Source organism: Balaenoptera acutorostrata, chromosome 10 (assembly GCF_949987535.1).
Source record: "Balaenoptera acutorostrata chromosome 10, mBalAcu1.1, whole genome shotgun sequence".
NCBI classification, from domain to species: domain Eukaryota; kingdom Metazoa; phylum Chordata; class Mammalia; order Artiodactyla; family Balaenopteridae; genus Balaenoptera; species Balaenoptera acutorostrata.
In genome coordinates, this window is record NC_080073.1 from 11,490,938 (window position 1) to 11,517,974 (window position 27,037).

At 37.3% G+C, this 27,037-nt stretch overlaps 1 protein-coding gene across 1 annotated transcript in view; it reads right to left on the bottom strand.

The window, feature by feature from the left end:
• Positions 1–27,037, bottom strand: part of ARL8B (ADP ribosylation factor like GTPase 8B) — a 62,320-nt gene that overhangs the window by 11,604 nt on the left and 23,679 nt on the right. The window contains 3 exon segments of the mRNA XM_007192485.3: positions 6,450–6,543; positions 7,168–7,241; positions 8,589–8,669. Coding sequence (XP_007192547.2) covers positions 6,450–6,543; positions 7,168–7,241; positions 8,589–8,669 — 249 coding nt within the window.

Below are 27,037 nucleotides of genomic sequence, written 5' to 3' on the forward strand. Positions count from 1 at the left end.
TTAAAAAAATTATTTTTCTTAATAATTATTTTTTTTAAATTATTTTATTTTATATTATTTTATCTTCTTCTTTCTTTCTTCCTTTTTTTCCTCCCTTTTATTCTGAGCTGTGTGGGGGACAGGCTCTTGGTGCTCCAGCCAGGCGTCAGGGCTGTGCCTCTGAGGTGGGAGAGCCAAGTTCAGGACACTGGTCCACAAGAGACCTCCCAGCTGCACGTAATATCAAACGTTGAATATCTCCCAGACATCTCCATCTCAATGCCAAGACACAGCTCCACTCAACGACCAGCAAGCTACAGTGCAGGACACCCTATGCCAAACAACTAGCAAGACAGGAACACAACCCCATCCATTAGCACAGAGGCTGCCTAAAATCATAATAAAGCCACAGACACCCCAAAACACACCACCAGATGTGGACCTGCCCACCAGCAAGACAAAATCCAGCCTCATCCACCAGAACACAGGCACTAGACCACTCCACCAGGAAGCCTAGAAAACCCACTGAACCAACCTTAGCCACTGGGGACAGACACCAAAAACAACGGAAACTATGAACATGCAGCCTATGAAAAGGAGACCCCAAACACAGTAAGTTAAGCAAAATGAGAAGACAGAGAAACACACAGCAGATGAAGGAGCAAGGCAAAAACCCACCAGACCTGACAAATGAAGAGGAAATAGGCAGTCTACCTGAAAAAGAATTCAGAATAATGATAGTAAAGATGATCCAAAATCTTGGAAATAGAATGGAGAAAATACAAGAAACGTTTAACAAGGACCTAGAAGAACTAAAGAGCAAACAAACAGAGATGAACAACACAATAAATGAAATTAAAAATTCTCTAGAAGGGATCAACAGCAGAATAACTGAGGCAGAAGAATGGATAAATGACCTGGAAAATAAAATAGTGGAAATAACTACTGCAGAGCAGAATAAAGAAAAAAGAATGAAAAGAATTGAGGACAGTCTCAGAGACCTCTGGGACAACATTAAACACACCAACATTCGAATTATAGGGGTCTCAGAAGAAGAAGAGAAAAAGAAAGGGACTGAGAAAATATTTGAAGAGATTACAGTTGAAAACTTCCCTAATATGGAATAGGAAATAGTTAATCAAGTCCAGGAAGCACAGAGAGTCCCATAGAGGATAAATCCAAGGAGAAACACGCCAAGACACATATTAATCAAACTATCAAAAATTAAATACAGAGAACAAATATTAAAAGCAGCAAGGGAGAAACAAGTAACACATAAGGGAATCTCCATAAGGTTAACAGCTGATCTTTCAGCAGAAACTCTGCAAGCCAGAAGGGAGTGGCAGGACATATTTAAAGTGATGAAAGAGAAAAAACTACAACCAAGATTACTCTACCCAGCAAAGATCTCATTCAGATTCGACGGAGAAATTAAAAGCTTTACAGACAAGCAAAAGCTAAGAGAATTCGGCACCACCAAACCAGCTTTACAACAAATGCTAAAGGAATTTCTCTAGGCAGGAAACACAAGAGAAGGAAAAGACCTGCAATAATAAACCCAAAACAATTAAGAAAATGGTACTAGGAACATATATATCGATAATTACCTTAAATGTAAATGGATTAAATGCTCCAACCAAAAGTCATAGACTGGCTGAATGGATACAAAAACAAGACCCGTATATATGCTGTCTACAAGAGATGCACTTCAGACTTAGAGACACATACAGACTGAAAGTGAGGGGATGGAAAAAGATATTCCATGCAAATGGAGATCAAAAGAAAGCTGGAGTAGCAATTCTCATATCAGACAAAATAGACTTTAAAACAAAGACTATTACAAGAGACAAAGAAGTATACTACATAATGATCAAGGGATCAATCCAAGAAGAAGATATAACACTTGTAAATATTTATGCACCCAACATAGGAGCACCTCAATACATAAGGCAAATACTAACAGCCATAAAAGGGGAAATCGACAGTAACACAATCATAGTAGGGGACTTTAACACCCCACTTTCACCAATGGACAGATCATCCAAAATGAAAATAAGTAAGGAAACACAAGCTTTAAATGATACATTAAACAAGTTGGACTTAATTGATATTTATAGGACATTCCATCCAAAAACAACAGAATACACATTCTTCTCAAGTGCTCATGGAACATTCTCCAGGATAGATCATATCTTGGGTCACAAATCAAGCCTTGGTAAATTTAAGAAAATTGAAATCATATCAAGTATCTTTTCCAACCACAACGCTATGAGACTAAATATCAATTACAGGAAAAAATCTGTAAGAAATACAAACACATGGAGGCTAAACAACACACTGCTTAATAACCAAGAGATCACTGAAGAAATCAAAGAGGAAATCAAAAAATACCTAGAGACAAATGACAATGAAAACACAACGACCCAAAACCTATGAGATGCAGCAAAAGCAGTTCTAAGAGGGAAGTTTATAGCTGTACAAGCCTACCTTAAGAAACAAGAAAAATCTCAAATTAACAACCTGACATTACACCTAAAGCAATTAGAGAAAGAAGAACAAAAAAACCCCAAGGTTAGCAGAAGGAAAGAAATCATAAAGATCAGATCAGAAATAAATGAAAAAGAAATGAAGGAAACGATAGCAAAGATCAGTAAAACTAAAAGCTGGCTCTTTGAGAAGATAAACAAAATTGATAAACCATAAGCCAGACTCATCAAGAAAAAAAGGGAGAAGACTCAAATCAACAGAATTAGAAATGAAAAAGAAGAAGTAACAACTGACACTGCAGAAATACAAAGGATCATGAGACATTACAAGCAACTCTATGCCAATAAAATGCACAGCCTGGAAGAAATGGACAAATTCTTAGAAATGCACAACCTCCCGAGACTGAACCAGGAAGAAATAGAAAATATGAACAGACCAATCACAAGCACTGAAATTGAAACTGTGATTAAAAATCTTCCAACAAACAAAAGCCCAGGACCAGATGGCTTCACAGGCGAATTCTATCAAACATTTAGAGAAGAGCTAACACCCATCCTTCTCAAACTCTTCCAAAATATAGCAGAGGGAGGAACACTACCAAACTCATTCTACAAGGCCACCATCACTCTGATACCAAAACCAGACAAAGATGTCACAAAGAAAGAAAACTACAGGCCAATATCACTGATGAACATAGATGCAAAAATCCTCAACAAAATACTAGCAAACAGAATCCAACAGCACATTAAAACGATCATACATTATGATCAAGTGGGGTTTATCCCAGGAATGCAAGGATTCTTCAATATACGCAAATCAATCAACGTGATACACCATATTAACAAACTGAAGGATAAAAACCATATGATCATCTCAATAGATGCAGAGAAAGCTTTCGACAAAATTCAACAACCACTTATGATAAAAACCCTCCAGAAAGTAGGCACAGAGGGAACTTTCCTCAACATAATAAAGGCCATATATGACAAACCCACAGCCAACATTGTCCTCAATGGTGAAAACTGAAACCATTTCCACTAAGATCAGCAATGAGATAAGGTCGCCCACTCTCACCACTATTATCCAACATAGGTTTGGAAGTTTTAGCCACAGCAATCAGAGAAGAAAAAGAAATAAAAGGAATCCAAATCGGAAAAGAAGAAGTAAAGCTGTCACTGTTTGCAGATGACATGATACTATACACAGAGAATCCTAAAGATGCTACCAGAAAACTACTAGAGCTAATCAATGAATTTGTTAAAGTAGCAGGATACAAAATTAATGCACAGAAATCTCTTGTATTCCGATACACTATTGATGAAAAATCTCAAACAGAAATTAAGAAAACACTCCCATTTACCATTGCAACAAAAAGAATAAAATATCTAGGAATAAACCTACCTAAGGAGATAAAAGACCTGTATGCAGAAAATTATAAGACACTGATGAAAGAGATTAAAAATGATACAAGTAGATGGAGAGATATACCATGTTCTTGGATTGGAAGAATCAACATTGTGAAAATGACTCTACTACCCAAAGCAATCTACAGATTCAATGCAATCCCTATCAAACTACCACTGGCATGTTTCACAGAACTAGAACAAAAAATTTCACAATTTGTATGGAAACACAAAAGACTCCAAATAGCGAAAGCAATCTTGAGAAAGAAAAACGGAGGTGGAGGAATCAGGCTCCCTGACTTCAGACTATACTACAAAGCTACAGTAATCAAGACAGTATGGTACTGGCACAAAAACAGAAATATAAATCAATGGAACAGGATAGAAAGCCCAGAGATAAACCCATGCACATATGGTCACCTTATCTTTGATAAAAGAGGCAAGAATATACAGTGGAGAAAAGACAGCTTCTTCAGTAAGTGGTGCTGGGAAAACTGGACAGCTACATGTAAAAGAATGAAATTAGAACACTCCCTAACACCATACACAAAAATAAACTCCAAATGGATTAAAGACTTAAATGTAAGGCCAGACACTGTAAAACTCTTAGAGGAAAACATAGGCAGAACACTCTATGACATAAATCACAGCAAGATCCTTTTTGACCCACCTCCTAGAGAAATGGAAATAAAAACAAAAATAAACAAATGGGAACCAATGAAACTTGAAAGCTTTTGCACAGCAAAGGAAACCATAAACAAGACGAAAAGACAACCCTCAGAATGGGAGAAAATATTTGCAAAGGAAGCAACTGACAAAGGATTAATCTCCAAAACATACAAGCAACTCATGCAGCTCAATATCAAAAAAACAAACAACCCAATCCAAAAATGGGCAGAAGACCTAAATAGACATTTCTCCAAAGAAGATATACAGATTGCCAACAGACACATCAAAGGATGCTCAACATCACTAATCATTAGAGAAATGCAAATCAAAACTACAATGAGGTGTCGCCTCACACCAGTCAGAATGGCCATCATCAAAAAATCTACAAACAATAAATGCTGGAGAGGGTGTGGAGAAAAGGGAACCCTCTTGCACTGTTGGTGGGAATGTAAACTGGTACAGCCACTATGGAGAACAGTATGGAGGTTCCTTAAAAAACTAAAAATAGAACTACCATATGACCCAGCAATCCCACTACTGGGCATATACCCTGAGAAAACCATAATTCAAAAAGAGTCATGTACCAAAATGTTCACTGCAGCTCTTTTTACAATAGCCAGGAGATGGATGCAACCTAAGTGTCCATCAACAGATGAATGGATAAAGAAGATGTGGCACATATATACAATGGAATATTACTCAGCCATAAAAAGAAACGAAATTGAGTTATTTGTAGTGAGGTGGATGGACCTAGAGTCTGTCATACAGAGTGAAGTAAGTCAGAAAGAGAAAAACAAATACCGTATGCTAACATATATATATGGAATCTTAAAAAAAAAAAAAAGAAAAAAAAGAAAAATGATCAGAAGAACCTAGGGGCAAGACGGGAATAAAGATGCAGACCTACTATAGAATGGAGTTGAGGATACGGAGAGGGGGAAGGGTAAGCTGGGACAAAGTGAGAGAGTGGCATGGACATATATACACTACCAAATGTAAAACAGATAGCTAGTGGGAAGCAGCCACATAGCACAGGGAGGTCAGCTCGGTGCTTTGTGCCCACCTAGAGGGGTGGTATGGGGGGCGGGATATGGAGGGAGATGCAAGAGGGAAGAGATATGGGGACATACGTATATGTATAACTGATTCACTTTGTTATAAAGCAGAAACTAACACACCATTGTAAAGCAATTATACTCCAATAAAGATGTTTAAATAAATAAATAAATAAATAAAACACCCAGTCCCGCACAGCCTCTTTTAGTGTCCGGGCTGCCGCAGGCTCGCCACACTCTACCCCACCCTCCCCACTCTGCTTTGTGCTCTAGAAACACTGGCCTCCTCCCAGTGCCCCACCTCCTCCTACCAAAGAGCCTCTGCCTGCAACTCTCTTTTCCTCCAGCTGTCACATCCCTCACATGCCTACACATTCCTCACATCTCAGCTCAAGCAGCACTTCCTCGGAGAATCCTTCCTTCTTCCCTCAAACTACATTAAGTCTCCCCTCTAACTTACAACTCGATAGCCCCTTGTACCTCTCCCTTGTAGCACTGATCACAGCTGTATTATTCAAATGATTTCATACCATCTACCTAGTTTCCTACTAAACCATAAACTCCATGATTGTAGGAAGCATGTTTCTTTTCACTTCCGCTCACTACTATTTCCCCAGGACTAAGCACTGCTCCTACTACATATAGTTCAATAAACAGCTGGTTAAGAAATGAATAAACAGCACACTGAGCAGTATGGGGCAGATACTCAGTAAATGTAAGCCTTCCAGGCTTTAAAACAAAAGACATTTTACTGATTTCAAACACAATAAATAAAAATGTATAATTATACTCATAATAATATAATTATAAATATTATAATTATATAATGTAAAAGTAACCAGTATTCCATACTCACTGGAATTCCTTGTAACTGTGGCTTATCTAGAAGATTATGTAGTTCATTTCGCGAGGCTTCTATCTTTTCACGATCTGCAGCATCTATCATGTAACTTTAAAAAAAAATAAAGTGATCTCAATGTCTCCACCATATTCTTTGATGATCGCAATTAATAGATTTTTAAATTTTCTTAATTTATACTACTGTAACTGTTCATTAAAATAAAGTCCTCGATTTTAAAAGGCTTGCACCCAAAAATACTTTTTAATAGACTGTTCTACAGATACAAACTGCTATATATAAAATTAGATAAGCAACAAGGATATACTGTATAGCACAGCGAATTATACCCATTATCTTGTAATAACCAATAATGGAATATAATTAAAACTACTGAATCACTATGCTGTATACCTGAAACCAACACAATATTGCAAATCAACTATACTTCAATAAAATAAGTAGATAGGTAGACTTCTTAGAGGACTAATACATGATAGTAAAACATTTATATCCATTAGCTCTTAGCTACATAAAAAACAAATAAAACTCTCATTCTATCATTCTATTTTTAAAGTCTGATGTTAATGGGATTACACTAAGAGAATATCTAAGAAAGACTGTTATTGCCCAAAATAAAAATTGAGCCTTTAAAAGTATGAAAAACAGCATTTTCCCTTGAAACCTAAACTGACTGCAAGGGGGGAGATGGGGGGGGGGCGTGCAAGCGGCTTACACAATAGCGTTGACCCCTCTGCAGTACCGTTCCCACATGCTCCGGAAGCGGGGCTGTCCTCCTATGTCCCAAATCTTCAAATCAAGATAGACAGTTCTTAATAAAGATATTTCAGATAACACATTGAAGAAAAAAGCAGCAGAAGGAGGGGAGAAAGATCAAGCAGATATGCTCATTTCCACAATGTTAGAGCCAAATTGCTTTTGAAAAACTTGAGGTCAAACAAGCTCTTAATCTGGAAGTTCTTGGGGCCACTTCTAACTTGAAGCTCATACTGAATATGTTTACATTAGATCTAATAGGTGGTGCTTGAGCAAAGATTTAGTTTTTGTGCAATACTTTCTTTGCCTGTTAACCAATAAATTTCCAATATTGAAAATACATATTTTTTGAAATAGCACTCTTAGAATCTGCATAATCAGCCATCATCCATATTTGAAGTCCAAGACAGAAAAAAACAGTTCATTCAGAATCTATTTAAGTTTAGTTGTCTGATTGGGTATATATTAACATCTAATCGTTTTTAGTTATTCTGTACATAACAGAAAACATTCCTACCTAGGTGCTTTTCTTATATAAAATTATTTTATCCATATGAAAGCTACTACCCACAGTAATTTCACTATTATGGCTACTCTGTAGGGCTATGTAAAGGTCTGAAGTCATGATATTTATCTTTAGGAGGCTTCCAATTTAGCCACAGACATTGGAAACACGCATGAAGACACACACATGAAAAATTAGCAGCTTCATTAGATAAGCTACGGAAAGAATTCAGTAAACAGCTTCTGTGAACCACAAGAACTGGGTAAAATGGCCATTAAGTTCAGGCTATAGAAGTAAATTCCCCCCATGAACAAGGAATACAAAAATAATAATACTAATAAATTAAAAACAGTCCAACAGTCCACAATTCAAACCTATCAAACTTACTCTAGAAACAAAATTATGTTAAACTAGTTAACTTTTTACTGTTTTATAGTTTTAATCTTAGGGCTTATTAGCAAAGAAAGGGAAAACTAGTTTACCATATTTGCTACCACAAATGTAATACTAAATTACCAACATTATAAACAATTATTATCTTTCAATATAAAATATTACTCATGAAATAATGTAATAGTATCACATTCCAAATACTCTGAAGATGGGATTTTTATTTCCTAGGAACACCTAAATCCCAAATAATACTTCTGGCGACCCATATGCTAAGTTTTTTATGGGCACTTAACAACATTTCAACACACACATTTTGATCTATTAGAGCAAGAAAGAAAAAAAACTTGATTTACACTCTTTTGGAACAAGCCCACTCATTAAGAACTGCCAATACTCATGTAAAACGCAAAGAAACAAACAGAAAAATTCCTAGTTTGTATCTGCTAACAATGTAAATCAAGTATGGCAAGAAGCTGACGTACCTTTATTGTGACGTTACCTTTAGTTACTTTCCTCATGTTGAAGCCCACTGTAGGTATCATATCTTCACTGAATTGACCTGACTGAATGAAAGAAAACATTTTTAGACTAATTGTTGTTTATTAAAACATGTAACACTGCAAACCTTCCACATGAACATTACTCTGTACCCAACTTAGCAAATAACTAATTTTTTAGTGACGATAACAATATACCTTAAGAAAACACTTCTAATAGCCATAAATCTTGAAGAGGTGCATTATTTTTTTCATTCAAAGACACAGTCTTCCATTAAAGATACTTCTGAAACTACTATAATTTTTTACGTATTTTTAAGTTTAAGAAAAGAAATACCGTACAACTACATATGAACATTTATTAATTCGTCCACCTATACGTGAATTTTTGCATACAAGGTACAAGTAAATCAGAAGTAAAAGTTCAAAGTTTTCTATTTTTAGGACTGATATTATTTTGACAATACTCTTAAAATTCACTGTTGCTCTTCTGAGTCAGTCTTTTAACAAGGCTTATAAAATGTTTTCTTCATAAACATGATCCTCCCTTATGTAATCAATTATATTCTCTTTTTGGTTTCCGACCTTCCTAAGACTAAAATTAAATATCTTCTAACAGTATTTATATTTTTAAATTTAAAATGTTCATCCATCTCAGATTTGATTACACAATGCAAGAAAGGTGCTTTTTACAAATGTATAACCTATAATCACCTCACTCCTCATTTAAAATTTATGTATTTATTTATTTACTTATTATTTATTTTTGGCTGTGTTGGGTCCTCATTGCTGTGCGCAGGCTTTCTCTAGTTGCGGCGAGTTGGGGCTACTCTTCACTGTGGTGCACGGGCTTCTCATTGTAGTGGCTTCTCTTGTTGCGGAGAACGGGCTCTAGGTGTGCGGGCTTCAGTAGTTGTGGCACGCGGGCTCAGTAGTTGCGGCTTGGGGGCTCTAGAGCGCAGGCTCAGTAGTTGTGGCGCACAGACCTAGATGCTCCGCAGCATGTTGGGTCTTCCCGGACCAGGGCTCCAACCCGTGTCCCCTGTATTAGCAGGCGGATTCCTAACCACTACACCACCAGGGAAGCCCTCACTCCTCATTTAAAAATCCACACTTTCCTAACTAGATTGATGTGATACACCAAATTCCATTTAGAGACAGTTCTATATCTGAGTCTTCAATTCTTTTCCATTAGTCTGTTTATTTCTAATTGGAAATAAATTAGGACTACATGAATTACTGTAGCTTATCCTATATATTATTCTATATAGCAGATCAAGAAGTTGGAATGTTCAGGAATGTGTTTCATCTCTCGCATTTGAAATAAACTTTAGAAATTAATAATTCTGTTAAAATACTAACTGCCCTTTATCAACTCTTGATATTTAACCAAGTCTCTCCACCTAGGCACATGGTGTGTCCACTCAAACATTCAAATCCCTTATATCGTTCAGTGAAGTATCATAATTCTCTCCTAACAGGTCTTCCATCTTTCTTGTCATATTCTTTATTTTGACTGCAATTATGAAGTACACCTAATGAGTCACAATTGATACTGATTTTATATATTTACATATTCATATATTTTATTTGCCAAATGTTTATTTCTCAAGTGACCTCTTATTTATTAGGTACAGCTCAGGATTATGAAATATATCAACATGGGAGTAATTAAACAAATGGAACTATTTTCAAGGCCCTAACATCGGCCAATTGTTCGCCACACATTCATTCCAAAACTGTCTACAAGTACCAATTGTACCAAGCACAATGAATTCCGATTTTACAAATTAATTTCTTCTACATAACCCCAAAAGTGCTCTACTTTTTTATTTTTCCCCCTCCTGTTCAGTGGAGTTTGGGCTAATCTCAGAAAAAATGTGAAAGAGAGAGAGAGAGACAGAGAGAGAGAAAGAAAAAGAGAGAGAGAAAGAAAGAGAGAGAAAGGAAGAAAGTTAACACAACCATAATCACTACTTTATTTATACATACAGACATTATAATTCTCAGAACTTTCACATATACGATTTGTATGTGAAGATCTAGTCATGATATCAAAACTACATATATCAAAACTAGCCATAACACAAGAACAAAAAATATAACCTGATTAAAAAATGGGCAAAGGTAAAACCAAAGGCACAATCTATGAAAGAAATAATAAGATAACTTCATTAAGAACTTCTGCTCTGCGAAAGACAACGCCAAGAGACTCGGAAAACAAGCCACAGAGTAAGAGAAGAATATGTGCAAAAGATATTCCATAAAGGACTGTTATGGGAAATATACAAAGAACTTTAAAAACTCAACAATATGAAAACAAACAATCCAATTAAAATATGAGCCAAAGATCTTAACAGACATCTCATCAAAAAAGATAAACAGATGGCAAATAAGCATATGAAAAGATGCACCACATCATGTGTCACCAGGGAAATGCAAATTAAAACAATGAGATAACACCACAAAGCAATCAGAGTGGCCCAAATCTGGTACTCTTTGATAACACCAAATGCTGATGAGGATGTGGAGCAAGAGGAACTATCAGTCATTGCTGATAGGTTTGCAAAATGGTACAGCCACTTTGGAAGACACTTTGACAGTTTCTTACAAAACCAAACATACTCTTACCACACAATCCAACAATGACACTCCTTGGTATTTACCCAGAGGACCTGCAAACTTAAGTCCACACAAAAACTCACACATTAAATGCTTACAGCATCGTTATTTATAATTGTTAAAACCTGAAAGCAACCAAGATGTCCTTCAATAAGTGAATGGATAGACTGGTACATCCAGGCAATGTTGTATTATTCAGTACTAAAAGAAATTAGCTATCAAGCCACAAAAGACATGGAGGAGCCTCAAATGCATATTTAATGAAAGACCCAATGTGGAAAGACTACATACTGTATGATTCCAACAATATCACATTATGAAAAAGTCAAAACTATGAAAACAGTAAAAAGACCAGTGGTTGTCAGGGGTTGGAGAATGAAAAACAATATGGCAGTTCCTCAAAAAATTAAAAATAGAATTACCACATGATCCAGCAATTCCACTTCTGGGTATTTACTCAAATGAAAGCAGGAACTTGAAGAGGTATTTGCATAACCATGTTCACAGCTGAATTATTCATAATAGCCACAAAGTGGAAGCAACCTGAGCACCCACCTGCAGATGAGCAGGTAAAGTGTGGTCTAGTCCTATGATGCAGTATTTTTCAGCCTTAAAAACCTTATTCATGGACTTGAGGACACAGGGAAGGGGAAGGGGAAGCTGGGACAAAGTGGAAGAGTAGCACTGACATATATACACTACCAAATGTAAAACAGACAGCTAGTGGAAAGTAGCTGCAGAGCACAGGGAGATCAGCTCGGTGCTCTGTGACCACGTAGAGGGGTGGGATAGGGAGGGTGGGAGGGAGGCATAAGAGGGAGGGGATATGGGGATATATGTATACATACAGCTGATTCACTTTGTTATACAGCAGAAACTAACACAACAATGTAAAGCAATTATACTCCAATAAAGACGTTAAGAAAAGAAAACCTTATTCATGCTACACGGTGGATGAACCTTGAAGACATTATGCTAAGTGTAAGGCCAGTCACAAAAAAGACAAATACTTCATGATTCTATTTAAATAAGGAGCCTAGAGTAGTTAAATTCATAAAGACAGAAAATAGAATGGTAGTTGCCAAAGGCTAGAGAGGGGGAAACAAGGAATTAATGCTTAGTGGGTACAGAATTTCAGGTTGGGAAGATCAAAGGTCCTATAGATGGATAGCAGTGATGGTTACACAAAAATGTGAATGTATTTAACAGTACTGTACACTCAAAGAGTTAAGATGGTAATTTTAACGTTTTGTGTGTTTTACATTTTTTAGAAATGTATGATGTAAAGGGAGGCAATTATCACTACCATTTTACAGAACAAGAAATAAATTCCCAAGGTCACATAGCTCAATAGTGGTTGATTATGTGTCTTAAAGATCGCCATTGTGAACTGTAATAGGCTTTAATTAATACCTGAGGAGGGGTCTGTATGAGATAATGGCTCATTTATTTGGTATATTAGGAAAAGGTGCTATACATAATAAACCAGCCAAAAACTGTAGCTAAAGATTTTAGGTACCAAAACTTTTAAAACAGCTTGCACAGAAAGCTTTCCAAAATGAAATACATACTTGGTTAACTTCTCACAGTCTACAGAACATGATTTAATGTGTTCCTGGTGTTTCAGGGTTATTTTATAAATTGTAAAACAAGAAAACTAGGGACTTCCCTGGCAGTCCCGTGGTTAAGAATCTGTGCTTCCCAGAAATCTCTTTCATTCCTATACACTAATGATGAAAAATCTGAAAGAGAAATTAAGGAAACACTCCCATTTACCACTGCAACAAAAAGAATAAAATACCTAGGAATAAACCTACCTAAGGAGACAAAAGACCTGTGTGCAGAAAACTATCAGACACTGATGAAAGAAATTAAAAATGGTACAAACAGATGGAGAGATATATACCATGTTCTTGGATTGGAAGAATCAATATTGGAAAATGACTATACTACCCAAAACAATATAGGGTCAATGCAATCCCTATCAAACTACCACTGGCATTTTTCACAGAACTACAACAAACAATTTCACAATTTGTATGGAAACAGAGAAGACCCCGAATAGCCAAAGCAATCTTGAGAAAGAAAAACGGAGGTGGAGGAATCAGGCTCCCTGACTTCAGACTATACTACAAAGCTACAGTAATCAAGAAGGTATGGTACTGGCACAAAAACAGAAATATAGATCAATGGAACAGGAAAGAAAGCCCAGAGATAAACCCATGCACATATGGTCACCTTATCTTTGATAAAAGAGGCAAGAGTACACAATGGAGAAAAGACAGCCTCTTCAATAAATGGTGCTGGGAAAACGGGACAGCTACATGAAAAAGAATGAAATTAGAACACTCCCTAACACCACACACAAAAATAAACTCCAAATGGATTAAAGACCTAAATGTAAGGCCAGACACTGTAAAACTCTTAGAGGAAAACATAGGCAGAACACTCTATGACATAAATCACAGCAAGATTCTTTTTGACCCACCTCCTAGAGAAATGGAAATAAAAACAAAAATAAACAAATGGGACCTAATGAAACTTCAAAGCTTTTGCACAACAAAGGGAACCATAAATAAGATGAAAAGACAACCCTCAGAATGGGAGAAAATATTTGCAAACGAAGCAACTGACAAAGGTTTAATCTCCAAAATATACAAGCAGCCCATGGAGCTCAATATCAAAAAAACAAACAACCCAATCCAAAAATGGGCAGAAGACCTAAATAGACATTTCTCCAAAGAAGATATACAGATTGCCAACAAACACATGAAAGGATGCTCAACATCACTAATCATTAGAGAAATGCAAATCAAACTACAATAAGGTATCACCTCACACCAGTCAGAATGGCCATCATCAAAAAATCTACAAACAGTAAATGCTGGAGAGGGTGTGGAGAAAAGAGAACCCTTCTACACTGTTGGTGGGAATGTAAATTGATACAGCCACTACGGAGAACAGTATGGAGGTTCCTTATAAAACTAAAAATAGAACTACCATATGACCCAGCAACCCCACTACTGGGCATATACCCTGAGAAAACCATAATTCAAAAAGAGTCACGTACCACAATGTTCATTGCAGCACTATTTACAATACCCAGGACATGGAAGCAACCTAAGTGTCCATCGACAGATGAATGGATGGATAAAGAAGATGTGGCACATATATACAATGGAATATTACTCAGCCATAAAAAGAAAGGAAATTGAGTTATTTGTAGTGAGGTGGATGGACCTAGAGTCTGTCATACAGAGTGAAGTAAGTCAGAAAGAGAAAGACAAATACCATATGCTAACACATATATATGGAATCTAAAAAAAAAAAAAAAAGTTCTGAAAAACCTAGGGGCAGGACAGGAATAAAGATGCAGACATAGAGAATGGATTTGAGGACATGGGGAGGGCGGAGGGGGGAAGTGTAAGCTGGGATGAAGTGAGAGAGTGGCATTGACATATATACACTACCAAATGTAAAACAGATAGCTAGTGGGAAGCAGCAGCATAGCACAGGGAGATCAGCGCGGTGCTTTGTGACCACCTAGAGGGGTGGGACAGGGAGGGTGGGAGGGAGACGCAAGAGGGAGGGGATATGGGGATATATGTATACGTACAGCTGATTCACTTTGTTATACAGCAAAAACTAAAACAACAATGTAAAGCAATTATACTCCAATAAAGATGTTAAAAAAAAAAAATAACCTGTGCTTCCACTGCAGGGGGCTCGGGTTCTATCCCTGGTTGGGGAACTAAGATCCCACATGGCACGCGGTGCGGGCAAAAAAAAAAAGTGAAAATACTTAAAATACTTAAAAAAAAAAACAAAAACCATGAAAACTAAATTTGATAACCCTTAAGGGCCCTTCTGGCAGTAAAATTTTATGATTATGATCATCAATTATAGTACCAGCCCATGATAAAATGATGTATGGGGCTGCAGTATACACGGCTGCCCCTGAACTTTCATAAATGTTCGTCTCTCTCTTCACCATTACTTCTCACTGCTGGCAGATGTTAACAATAACTTTCCCTAATTCACCTGGCACTGCTAATCTGCAATGGCTGAAAATTAGGTAATCAAATCTTCGGGTTTTTAATCCCCAGATGTCTTGAGTACAGCAAAATGTTCAAAAATCATTCGTTAGCTTTGATGAATGGATTTTGTGGTATAACAACTTTACAGACTTGGAAGCATTTTCAACTTCTTTCTTCGTATCAAATCTTAATCATCACTTTTCAAAGTTTGTGTTGAATGACTAAACCACTAAGTTGGCAGTTGTGCTCTAAATAACAGAATTTATTTCTATGCTGTCGAAATGCCACTAAACTGAGACTAGCAATTCAGGAAACAAGTAGATGCTTTAAAAGTACTACTTAATTATAACTGATTCACTTTGTTATAAAGCAGAAACTAACACACCATTGTAAAGCAATTATACTCCAATAAAGATGTTTAAAAAAAAAAAAAGTACTACTTGTGTATCATGCTATTTATTTTAACAAACACTTAAATAACATGAAGCACTGTTCTAAGTACTTAGTAAATATTAATCAATATTAACTTACTTAATCCATATAACAACCCTATGAAGTAAGTAGCATTATCCTCATTTTTCAGATGAGAAAACCAAGGCAAAGACAGGTTAAGTCATTTGCTCAAAGTCCCGTCATTTCTAAGATCTGTGAAGAGAAGTAAAAATATGCTTTCATACCTGTCTTCCTAAATAGCATATGAAACATAAACTGACCTTCACTTAATAACACAAATTCAAGATCACAAGTGGCACTCACTGTGATTTTGTGACAGTGGACAGAACTGCAGTTATCAACGTGTACCCAAAGTCACAAGGTAGTATCTTTGGAATTTGGCTTGGGACAAGATAAAATTGAAGTAAAATAAGATGGTAAAAAAAAGACTATCTCAAGGTCCAGGAATCTTATCACCAATTACACTACTTACTAACCACATGCAAGTCATCTTACCCTCAGGATTAAGCTTTCTTACTAGAAAAAAAGGTACTTGGAAGAGTATTTCCAAAATCACTTCCAGCTCTAACATTTATGGTTTTATGTTTTATTCATAGGCCTCTCATTTAAAATATAGTTAAGCAAGAGATGAATGCCTACAGCAGTAGGAAAAATGTGGCTCTTTTTTTTTTCTTCCAAAAATTCATTAGTATACCAAAGGCTAAAAGCAGACCTTGTCCCATAAAGTTTTGTTAGTGTCAACTTCAGCACACAGAGCTTACCTAAATTTATTACTGCAGATAGTAGGAATGAGGCAAATAGAAAAGGGGAAGAAAAGAGAACAACCAAGGTAAAAGTTAACACCAGGAAGGCAGAAAACATGAGGCAGTGGACCTGTAGTAGTGAAAGGACACTTCACTGAGCGTACTCTAAGACAATAAGAATGGGGGAGGGGTCTATTCTTTGTAAACAGGTTAATGTACAGATATGTACCATGCAGCACTGGCTGCTTATATACCATGATATCTGACACTAGTGAGAACACAGTGAAATACTCATACATTTCAGGGCTTTAAAGTAGAGATTCCAAATGGAACAGATTAGACTTCACCATTGCTCTTTTAAATGAACAAATGCAGATATCAAGCTATTAACAACATGGGAGAAGAATTTTCTCTTTGCTTAATCTGTTCCTCTGTAGTAGCAGTCCAATCCAATTCAATAAACTTTAAACACAAGTGGAAAAATACCTGCTTTGACAAATGTCTCACAGTTTCTTTCTCTAAGAATCTTTTTATTTTTTAAGGCTTTAGTTATCAAGCTACTTTGTAAAGACAGAATGGAAGAGCACAACAAAAGACTCATACTAAATTTCTCCTTTCAGCCAGAAGAAACTACTTTCACATGTTAAGCAGAGTGGTCTTCTCACACTATGACTCAATTGTTTAATCGCCAAAATTTACACATTTGACAAGTGAGAAGATATGGCCAATAAATACACAAGTTAGTCGTTTTTCTTTCCAAGAACTTTTAATTCAAATGGAAAACTGTTATTATCAATACCAATTGTCCTAGTTTGTAGCATTATTATGGTTCTTATATTTCACTAATAAGTAGAATTACTGATAATATTACTGTTATATATCAACTTACAATAGTTAAAAAAAAAAAGAATGGCAACCTATTTTTTGCTGAAGTTATTTAAAATGAAAGGTAGATCTAGGGGAACTTTTGATGAGGAGTAGGGTATTTCCATGATCTTAAAGTGTACCCCACAAACCACGCATCAGCTGCAGAGGGGAAAAACAAGCAATTATACAATGGAGAAATCAGACAACCTCTTGACTTCATGTGGACTTCTCAGAGGGACTTCATGTGCCTACACAAGTATTACTATGAGGACACAATATCCCCCATATACTATTTCAGCTGAGAATGCATAAACTAAATCTAATCATGAAGAAAGATCCAAAACAGAGGAACATTCTCTTAAAAAGGCGGGGGAGGGAGGGTAATTTTCCAAAAATGTCAATGTCATAAAAGATCAAGGCTGTAAAAATGTTTCAGACTAGATAGAGGGGACTAAAGAGACATGACAACTAAATGCAGTACCTGACCCTAGACTGGATCCTGCACTGGAGAACAAAAACACTATAAACAACATTATCGGGTCAAGTGACAAAATAGGAAGAGAGAAAATGTGAGGTATCATTTTCTAACATAATGAAGTTGGCAACTAAATTAGTTATGCAAGGGAATATTCTTAAGCTTAGAAAATACAAACTTAAGTATTTAAGAATAAGGGCCATGGTGCATAGATCTTACTTACCTAAGGTGACACACGCAGTGCATGAATGATAAAGCAAATGAGGTAAAATGTTTGACCTCAATAAAGGGTATATAAATGTTTTTTGGAATGCTTTTATTCCCACAAACTTTCTGTAAATTTGAAATTGTTTCCAAATAAAAGATTTCTTAAATGGAATAATCAAATATCATCTTGTATATCATATCTAGGACACAACTAGAATTAGAAGATAAATTACCTACTACAATAGTAGTGAAATTCATGAATACATTCAGTCACAAGGAATTATGACAACTAGTTCAGGAACAAGTCATTGCTAATCTTGTTTTGTCCTTTAATATTCTAAAAGGATACTAACTTACAAACGTCTTCTAATAGAAAAATCCATGTTTTATAGTTTCAGTATAAGGAAAAAGCCTCTGGGCTTTAAAATTGGCATTTTAAAATCTACTCCAATGTTTTAATATTTATTTATAAGCTGGGAAATGAATTAAACATAGTGTGCTCTTCCAAGTCTAAGTTCCTCTTAGTTTTGGGGAAAACTGTCCCACTTAACACATATTCTTCTTCTTTTCTTGCTAAACGTTTCATATAGTAGTTACCACTGTGAACACATACATCGTATCTAAGGATATCTCCCTAAAACCTCTTTTTAAGGGGCTAGAAAAGATCATTCACTACAGCAGTATTTCAAGGATCATACAATGTTCATTTTCTCTCTATTTTAGAACATTATGGACAACATTTCCTTAAATAATTTCCCAAAAGACAGTAATTTGTTCTCAGTTTTATGTGCCAGAGTTACTTCCAACTACAGACATAATTCCTTCCCACAGGACATAAGTTTAAAAGCACATGTTAAGATTCATTTGAGATTTAAATATTACTAACCAAGGAATAACATCTCTCAAAATCCCAGTGGGTTTGTTTTTGTTTTTTGTTTGTTCTGAGAGGGAGGGATTCTCTTCAGTCCTTACCAGAAAGAATTAAGTAGCATGCAATTTTTTTAAATTTTAGGTTTCTTAGGGGCATAATCAATTAAGGCCTCTCATCTCCAAATGGCCCAGATTCTGAAAATGGGCCATCATTCCAAATAAACCAAACTGAAAAGTTATTTTTCTGAAGCAAACCAAGTAATAAAAACTTTGTGCAAAATCATAAATTTCCAGGATTACCCTTCAAAAAATGGTGTAATTTGCAACAATACTGACTCAAAAAAACACTTCTAACTCTTCAAAAAACACTAGCCAAAAAGATAAAGGCATCCTTAGGTTCTGGCACGGACCGGCCCCCATGTAGACTGTGGTCTAGATGCCAATGTTTTCCATCTGGTCTGCCAACTCAAACTGACTGGCAGCAGCTTCCACGTGGGCACAGTGAGCGCTGTGCTCTTCTTTCATCTGTGTTATCCACACAGATGAGGGAGAAGGGCTTGCGGCTCTCATGCTAGGCACTTACATTACAAACTCTGCTCTAGATGTTCTAATGTTCTAATGTCGGCAGGCCAATTATAAAAGCCCGCTTCGCAGATGATCCAATCATCAACAGCAGACACAGATAATGAATCTGTATTGTAATGATTCACAAACACCTATTATTGTTCACCCCCTCCTTTATGGTTTTATCAACCCACAAAGCTACTCTGCCTCTGCCTTTATTCATTCGTTTATTTATTCACTCACTTATTCAACAACAGAGGGAAGGAAAAGAAAAGAAACTAGGAAACAAATATAAAAACATCACACAACAAATATATTCTACAGAGGAGATAATACAAGATGACTGGGTACCCAAGGAAAGCCTCTCCGAAGGAGTGATATTTAACGCTCCAGACCCACTCGGATGCATAATATTTAATATTCAACCCTTAACTACTATACTGGTCCTCACAAACCACTCAAGAAATGTCTCTCTGCTGTCAGAGGCACTCTTGATATACTTGTGGACTGAAGACCACTCCTTTGAAGGGTCCAGTTAGGCAAGTCTCCAGGTTTTAGGATTGAAATTGCCAGGGTTTTTTTGTTTTGTTCTTTTTTGATGGTAAATTTATGGTAATTTGGCAAGCAGTTTTGCCTTGTGGGGGGACTTCAGGTGAACAGTTTATTTTTCAAGTTAACTATTGGTTAGGTTTTATTTATACACCCCAAATAGTAGCAACATGAATTAAAAGTTATTTTTCGGTAGCAACATTAAAACTAGGTGAAAGACACTATGTTTTCTTTGATAAGAAGCTATGAAATCTGAATATAACAGATGAGAATTCTTTAGATAAGAACTTTTTACTAAGCATAATGACATAGGGAACTAACTAATTAAATGCCTGTCACTCTAATTCAACTCATTTCAAACAACTAATTCATCCCTACCGCCTGCTAATACCAATAGAGCTACTATGCAGCAATCTCCTTTACAAAGACAACTCTTGAGGATTAAAATGTTCTCAAACCCACAATTTCAATTAGGAGCCTGAAAACTCTCATTCCTGCTAACCTCTACTCCTGAAGAAAATTCACTTCAAAAGGTTTCTAATGACTATTTCCTATGTTCACTACAACTTTCATTAACAGCACGTTAGTAATGGTTTTACTAAATCTACATCCAAAGAACTGCTGAAGAAAATTAATTTGCTAGTCTATAGAACAATTTGCTAGTAAGCATCCCTAGTCAATCACTGGGAAACCACACCACAGTGCAGCATCTTCACTCAGTCAGAAATTCTGATGATGCAATAACAATGTAAAAAAGGGCCCCAAAAGAAATCAGTGCTGGAGAGCTTTAGCAAATACAGTATTTGCTAACTTGTCAAGTCATTAATATGTCTGGATGTATTTCCCACGAACATCAAGAGTCCACTTTAAATCTGTAATAAATACTTGTATCTTCATATGAAAAAAGTCTACTAATCTTCACATGTAGGATGAAGCTGGTTCTGAAGTCAGAAGCATGAGGGTCAGGGGAATTAGCATACAAGTCACATTTTCAGGCCTTGATACTATTACTACTGGTTGGTCTCTAGACAATTAAACTACTTTTTTTATGTTTACTTTCCTTTGTAACAAATACCTTTTCATAAAGAAAGTGACAAGAAAAAGAAATTAAAAGAGTCCAAACTGGAAAGGAAGTAAAACTACCATTGTTTGCAGATAACACGATAGTACATATAAAAAATTCTAGACACCACCAAAAAAACTCATCAATGAATTCAGTAAAGTTGCAGAATACAAAGTTAATATATAGAAATCTATTGTGTCTGTACACACTAACAATGAACTACCAGAAAAAGAAAGCAAGAAAAAAAATCCCATTTACAACTGCATCAAAAAGAATAAAATATCTAGGAATAAACCTACCTAAGGAGGTAAAAGACCTGTACTCAGAAAACTGTTAAGACACTGATTAAAGAAATGGAAGATGACACAAGATGTAAGATGATATACCATGGTCATGGATTGGAAGAATAAATATTGTTAAAATAACCATATTACCCAAGATAATCTACAGATTCAATGCAATTCCTATCAAAATACCAATGGCACTTCTCACAGAAGTAGAACAAATAATTCTAAAATTTGTATAAGAACACAAAAGACTGAGTAGCCAAAACAATCTTGAAATGAAGAACAAAGCTGGAGATATCACACTACCTGATTTCAAGCTATTCTACAAAGCTACAATAACCAAAACAGTATGGTGCTGGCAGAAAAACAGACACATAGATCAACGGACAGAACAGAGAGCCCAGAAATGAACCCACACTAGAAACTGAGTCTCCCTAAAACCAAGTTCCCTTACCAAGTTTATCATTAATCTCTCTATCCTATACTTTATTCCCTTTCTTGTCTCCTCTGACCTCAATCCTGTGCTAACTTAACACTAATCAACCAGATGGATGACTGAAACTGCTGTTGTTGATGACATCGATAATGTACTAAAACTGCTATTATAGATATCATCATATCATCATTAACGTACAAACTCAGGTTGTTCTCCAGGGCAAGATGAGCTAACAGACCCCCAACCCATGGACCACTTGGCAGATAATCATAAACCAGACTCCCAAAACTTCAATTAAGAAATGTCCCACGACAATGATTAATTCCAGCCTCTTTGTTCTCCCCCCTTTAAAAAAACAAAAACAAAACACTAATTGAAACACCAAGTTGGAATGGATCTGAGGCTTGCCTCCTACTCCCTTGCTTGGCACCCTGCAACATATCCTTACTTTGCTGCAAACTACCACTATCAGAGTTTGGCTTTCGGCACCATGGGCACACGTGCCCTTTGCTGGATTTCACACTAGATTAATTAATCTGTGACAAAGGAAGCAAGAATACACAATGGGAAAAAGATAGCCTCTTCAATAAATAGTGACGGGAAAACTGGACAGCTACATTAAGTGTAAGAACTAAAGTCATAAAACACCTAGAAGAAAACATAGGCCATATGCTCTTTGACATCAGTCTTTTTTTTTTTTTTTTAGTATTTTTCAATTTGGCTGTGCTGGGTCTTAGTTGCAGCATGCGGGATCTTTGTCGAGGCATGTGGGATCTTTTTAGTTGTGGCATGCAGGATCTTTAGTTGCAGCATGAGGACTCTTTTAGTTGTGGCATGCAGGATCTAGTTCCCCAATCAGGGATCAAACCTGGGCCCCCTGCATTGGGAGAGTTGAGTCTTAACCACTGAACCACCAGAGAAGTTCCTTGACGTCAGTCTTTAGCAGTATTTTTTTGGGTATGTCTCCTCAGGGAAAGGAAACAAAAGCAAAACTGAACAAATGTGGCTACATCAAACTAAAAAGCTTTTGCACAGCAAAGAAAACTATCAACAAAACAAACAGGAACAGGCTGCCTACTGAATGGGAAAAGATGTTTGCAAATGATAACCTGATAAGGATTTAATCCAAAACAATCCAATTAAAAATGGGCAGAGGACATGAAACAACATTTTTTCGAAGAACAAATACAGATGGCCAACACACACATGAAAAGATGCTCAACATCACTAATCATCAGGGAAATGCAAATCAAAACCACAATAGGATATCACCTCACACCTGTCAAAGTGACTATTATCAAAAAACATCAAATAACAAGTGCTGGCAAGGATGTGAAGAAAAGGGAACCCTTGTTATGCACTGTCAGTGAGAATATAAATTGATGTAGCCACTATGGAATAGTATGGAGGTTCCTCAAAAAATTAACAATTGAACTACCATATGATCCAGCAATTCCACTTCTGGGTTTTTTCCAAAGAAAGCAAAAACACTAATTCGATAAGATATATGCACCCCATGTTCACTTGCAGCATTACTGACAACAGCCAAGATAAGGAAGCAACCTAAGTGCCCACCAATAGATGAATGGATAAAAAGATGTGGGGTGTGATGGGTGTGATATGTGTGTGCGTGTGTGTGTGTGTATACATATATATACATACAGTGGAATACTAGGTATAAAAAAGAATGAAATCTTGCCATTTGTGATAACATGGATGGACCTGGAGGGTAAGCAAAGTAAGTCAGACAGAGAAAGACAAATACAGTATGATTTCACTTGTATGTGGAACATAAAAAACAAAACAAATGAACAAATGTAGCAAAACAGAAACAGAGCCACAGATACAGAGAAAACAGAGAGGAGGAGGGTGGAGGGGATGAGTGAAACAGGTGAGGAAAATTAAGAGGTACAAACTTCCAGTTACAAAATAAATGAGTCGGGGCTTCCCTGGTGGCGCAGTGGTTGAGAATCTGCCTGCTAATGCAGGGGACACGGGTTCGAGCCCTGGTCTGGGAGGATCCCACATGCCGTGGAGCGGCTGGGCCCGTGAGCCACAGTTGCTGAGCCTGCGCGTCTGGAGCCTGTGCCCCGCAACGGGAGGGGCCGCGATAGTGAAAGGCCCGCGCACCGCGATGAGGAGTGGCCCCCGCTTGCCGCAACTGGAGAAGGCCCTCGCACGAACCGAAGACCCAACACAGCCAAAAATAAATAAATAAATAAATAAAGTAGCTATAAAGGAAAAACATAACCAGTTTAAAAAAAAAAAAATAAATGAGTCATAGAGATGAAATGTACAAGAGTGGGGAATACAGTTAATAATAATGTAATAACTATGTATGGTGACAGATGGTAACCAGACTTACGGGAGTGATCATTTTGTAACGTACTGAAATATCAAATCACTCTACTGTGCATCAGGAACTAACATAGTATTACAGGTCAATTATACTTCAAAAACAAACACTCTTTTTAGAGGTCAGATTTGTGGCTACCAGAGGTGAGGGGTGGGGGGAGGGGGAGTTGGATAAAGGTGGTCAAAAGGTACAAACTTCCAGTTATGAGATAAATAAGTACTAGGGATGTAATGTACAACATGATTAATATAATTAATTATAATGCTGAATGTTACATATGAAAACTATTAAAAGAGTAAATCCTAAACGTTCTAAGGGAATTTTTTTTCTTTTAATTTTATATGAGATGACAGATGTCACTAAACTTATTATGATAATCATCTCATGATGTGTATAAGTCAAATCATTATGCGGTACACCTTAAACTTATACAGTGTTGTATGTCAGTTATATTGAAAAAATAAGTGATTTTCTATATTTAAAAGTTTCCTTCCCTCTTTCTGGGGAGAACTGGGTATTTAGGGAACTAAAATGAGAGACTTATTTTTCACTGTATGCCCTTCTGTGTGTGCATGTATAGCTTGTTCAAAAAAAAAAAAAGGATTATAAAAAGAAAAACTTTCCTTCAAATCCTGAAATAGGCTTCTATTATTAAATTTAAAAAGGGGATTCCTGGGACTTCCCTGGTGGCACAGTGGTTAAGAATCTGCCTGTCAATGCAGGGGACCTGGGTTCGAGCCCTGGTCTGGGAAGATCCCACATACCGTGGAGCAGCTAAGCCCTTGCAACACAACTACTGAGCCTGCGCTCTAGAGCCCGCGAGCCACTACTACTGAAGCCCGCGCGCCTAGAGTCCGTGCTCCGCAGCAAGAGAAGCCACTGCAATAAGAAGCCCGCGCACCACAACGAAGTGTAGCCCCCGCTTGTCGCAACTAGAGAAAGCCTGCGTGCAGCAACGAAGACCCAACGCAGCCAAAAATAAATAAATAAAATAAATTAATTTAAAAAAAAAAGGGGATTCCTAGAACCAACCAAATGCTACAAATCAATGAGTTACGTACGTAACAAAAGTCTTTTAGTCTTCAGAAAAACACTGTGATGGAAATCACAGCTTGTAACTTACAAATGGTAAAATGAATCTTGAACTCTTTTAAAACAAAATAAGAGGGGACTTCCCTGGTGGCACAATGGTTAAGAATCGCCCTGCCATTGCAGGGGACACGGGTTCAAGCCCTGGTCCAGGAGGATCCCACATGCTGCGGAGCAGCTAAGCCTGTGCACAACTGCTGAGCCTGCGCTCTGGAGCCTACGAGCCACAACTGCTGAGGCCCGCGTGCCTGGAGCCCATGCTCCGCAACAGGAGAAGCCACCCCAATGAGAAGCCCACACACCGCAGCAAGGAGTGGTCCCCGCTCTCCACAGCTGGAGAGGGCCGGTACGCAGCAACGAAGACCCAACACAGCCAAATATAAATAAATAAACAAATTTATTAAAAAGAATCCCTGTGCCAACGCAGGGGACACGGATTCAAGCCCTGGTCCGGGAAGATCCCACACGCCACAGAGCAACTAAGCCCGTGTGCCACAACTACTGAAGCCTGTGTACCTAGAGCCCGTGCTCCGCAACAAGAGAAGCCACCAGAATGAGAAGCCCCCACACTGTAACAAAGAGTAGCCCCTGCTTGCCGCAACTAGAGAAAGCCCGTGAGCAACGAAGACCCAATGCAGCCAAAAAAAAAAAGCAAGCCTAGTCTTTATTGAAACTCACTTTCTCCAAATGTAAAATGAAGATAACCAAGTCTCTACCTCAAGTTAAATGATTTAAAATACATACACCATTTAGAACAATGCCTGCTTTGGGCACTGGTTACAGGTACAGAGGAAGCCTTGAATATATGCTATCATCATCATCACACAGAGTCCATGAAATGTGATGTTAAAAAGTAGTTCACAGCGTTCTGGTTAAGATTAGGTAAACACACTCCACCCTGTCCCTTCCACTGAATGTAACTAAAAACCATGGACAGAATGCATGCAGCAGCTAACTGAGAACTCTGAAAGTAAGTGTAGCAGACAGATAAGACAACAAAATCAGAACTCAAAACACAAGCAATCTCTTAATTTACGACAAAGGAGGCAAGAACATACAATGGAAAAAAGACAGCCTCTTCAATAAGTGGTGCTGGGAAAACTGGATAGCTACATGTAAAAGAATGAAATTAGAACACTCCCTAACACCACATACAAAAATAAATTCAAAATGGATTAAACACCTAAATGTAAGACTGGACTCTATAAAACTCTTAGAGGAAAACATAGGAAGAACACTCTTTGACATAAATCACAGCAAGATCTTTTCTGACCCACCTCCTAGACTAAGGGAAATAAAAACACAAATAAACAAATGGGACTTAATTAAACTTAAAGGCTTTGCACAGCAAAGGAAACCATGAACAAGACAAAAAGACAACCCTCAGAATGGGAGAAAATATTTGCAAATGAAACAACAGACAAAGGATTAATCTCCAAAATATACAAACAGTTCATGGAGCTCAATATCAAAAAAACAAACAATCCAGTTAAAAAATGGGTGGAAGGGGCTTCCCTGGTGGCGCAGTGGTTGAGAATCTGCCTGCTAATGCAGGAGACACGGGTTCGAGCCCTGGTCTGGGAAGATCCCACATGCCACGGAGCAGCTGGGCCCGTGAGCCACAGCTGCTGAGCCTGCGCGTCTGGAGCCTGTGCCCCGCAACGGGAGGGGCCGCGATAGTGAAAGGCCCGCGCACCGCGATGAAGAGCGGTCCCCGCACCGCGATGAAGAGTGGCCCCCACTTGCCGCAACTAGAGAAAGCCCTCGCACGAACCGAAGACCCAGCACAGCCAAAAATAAATAAATAAATAAATAA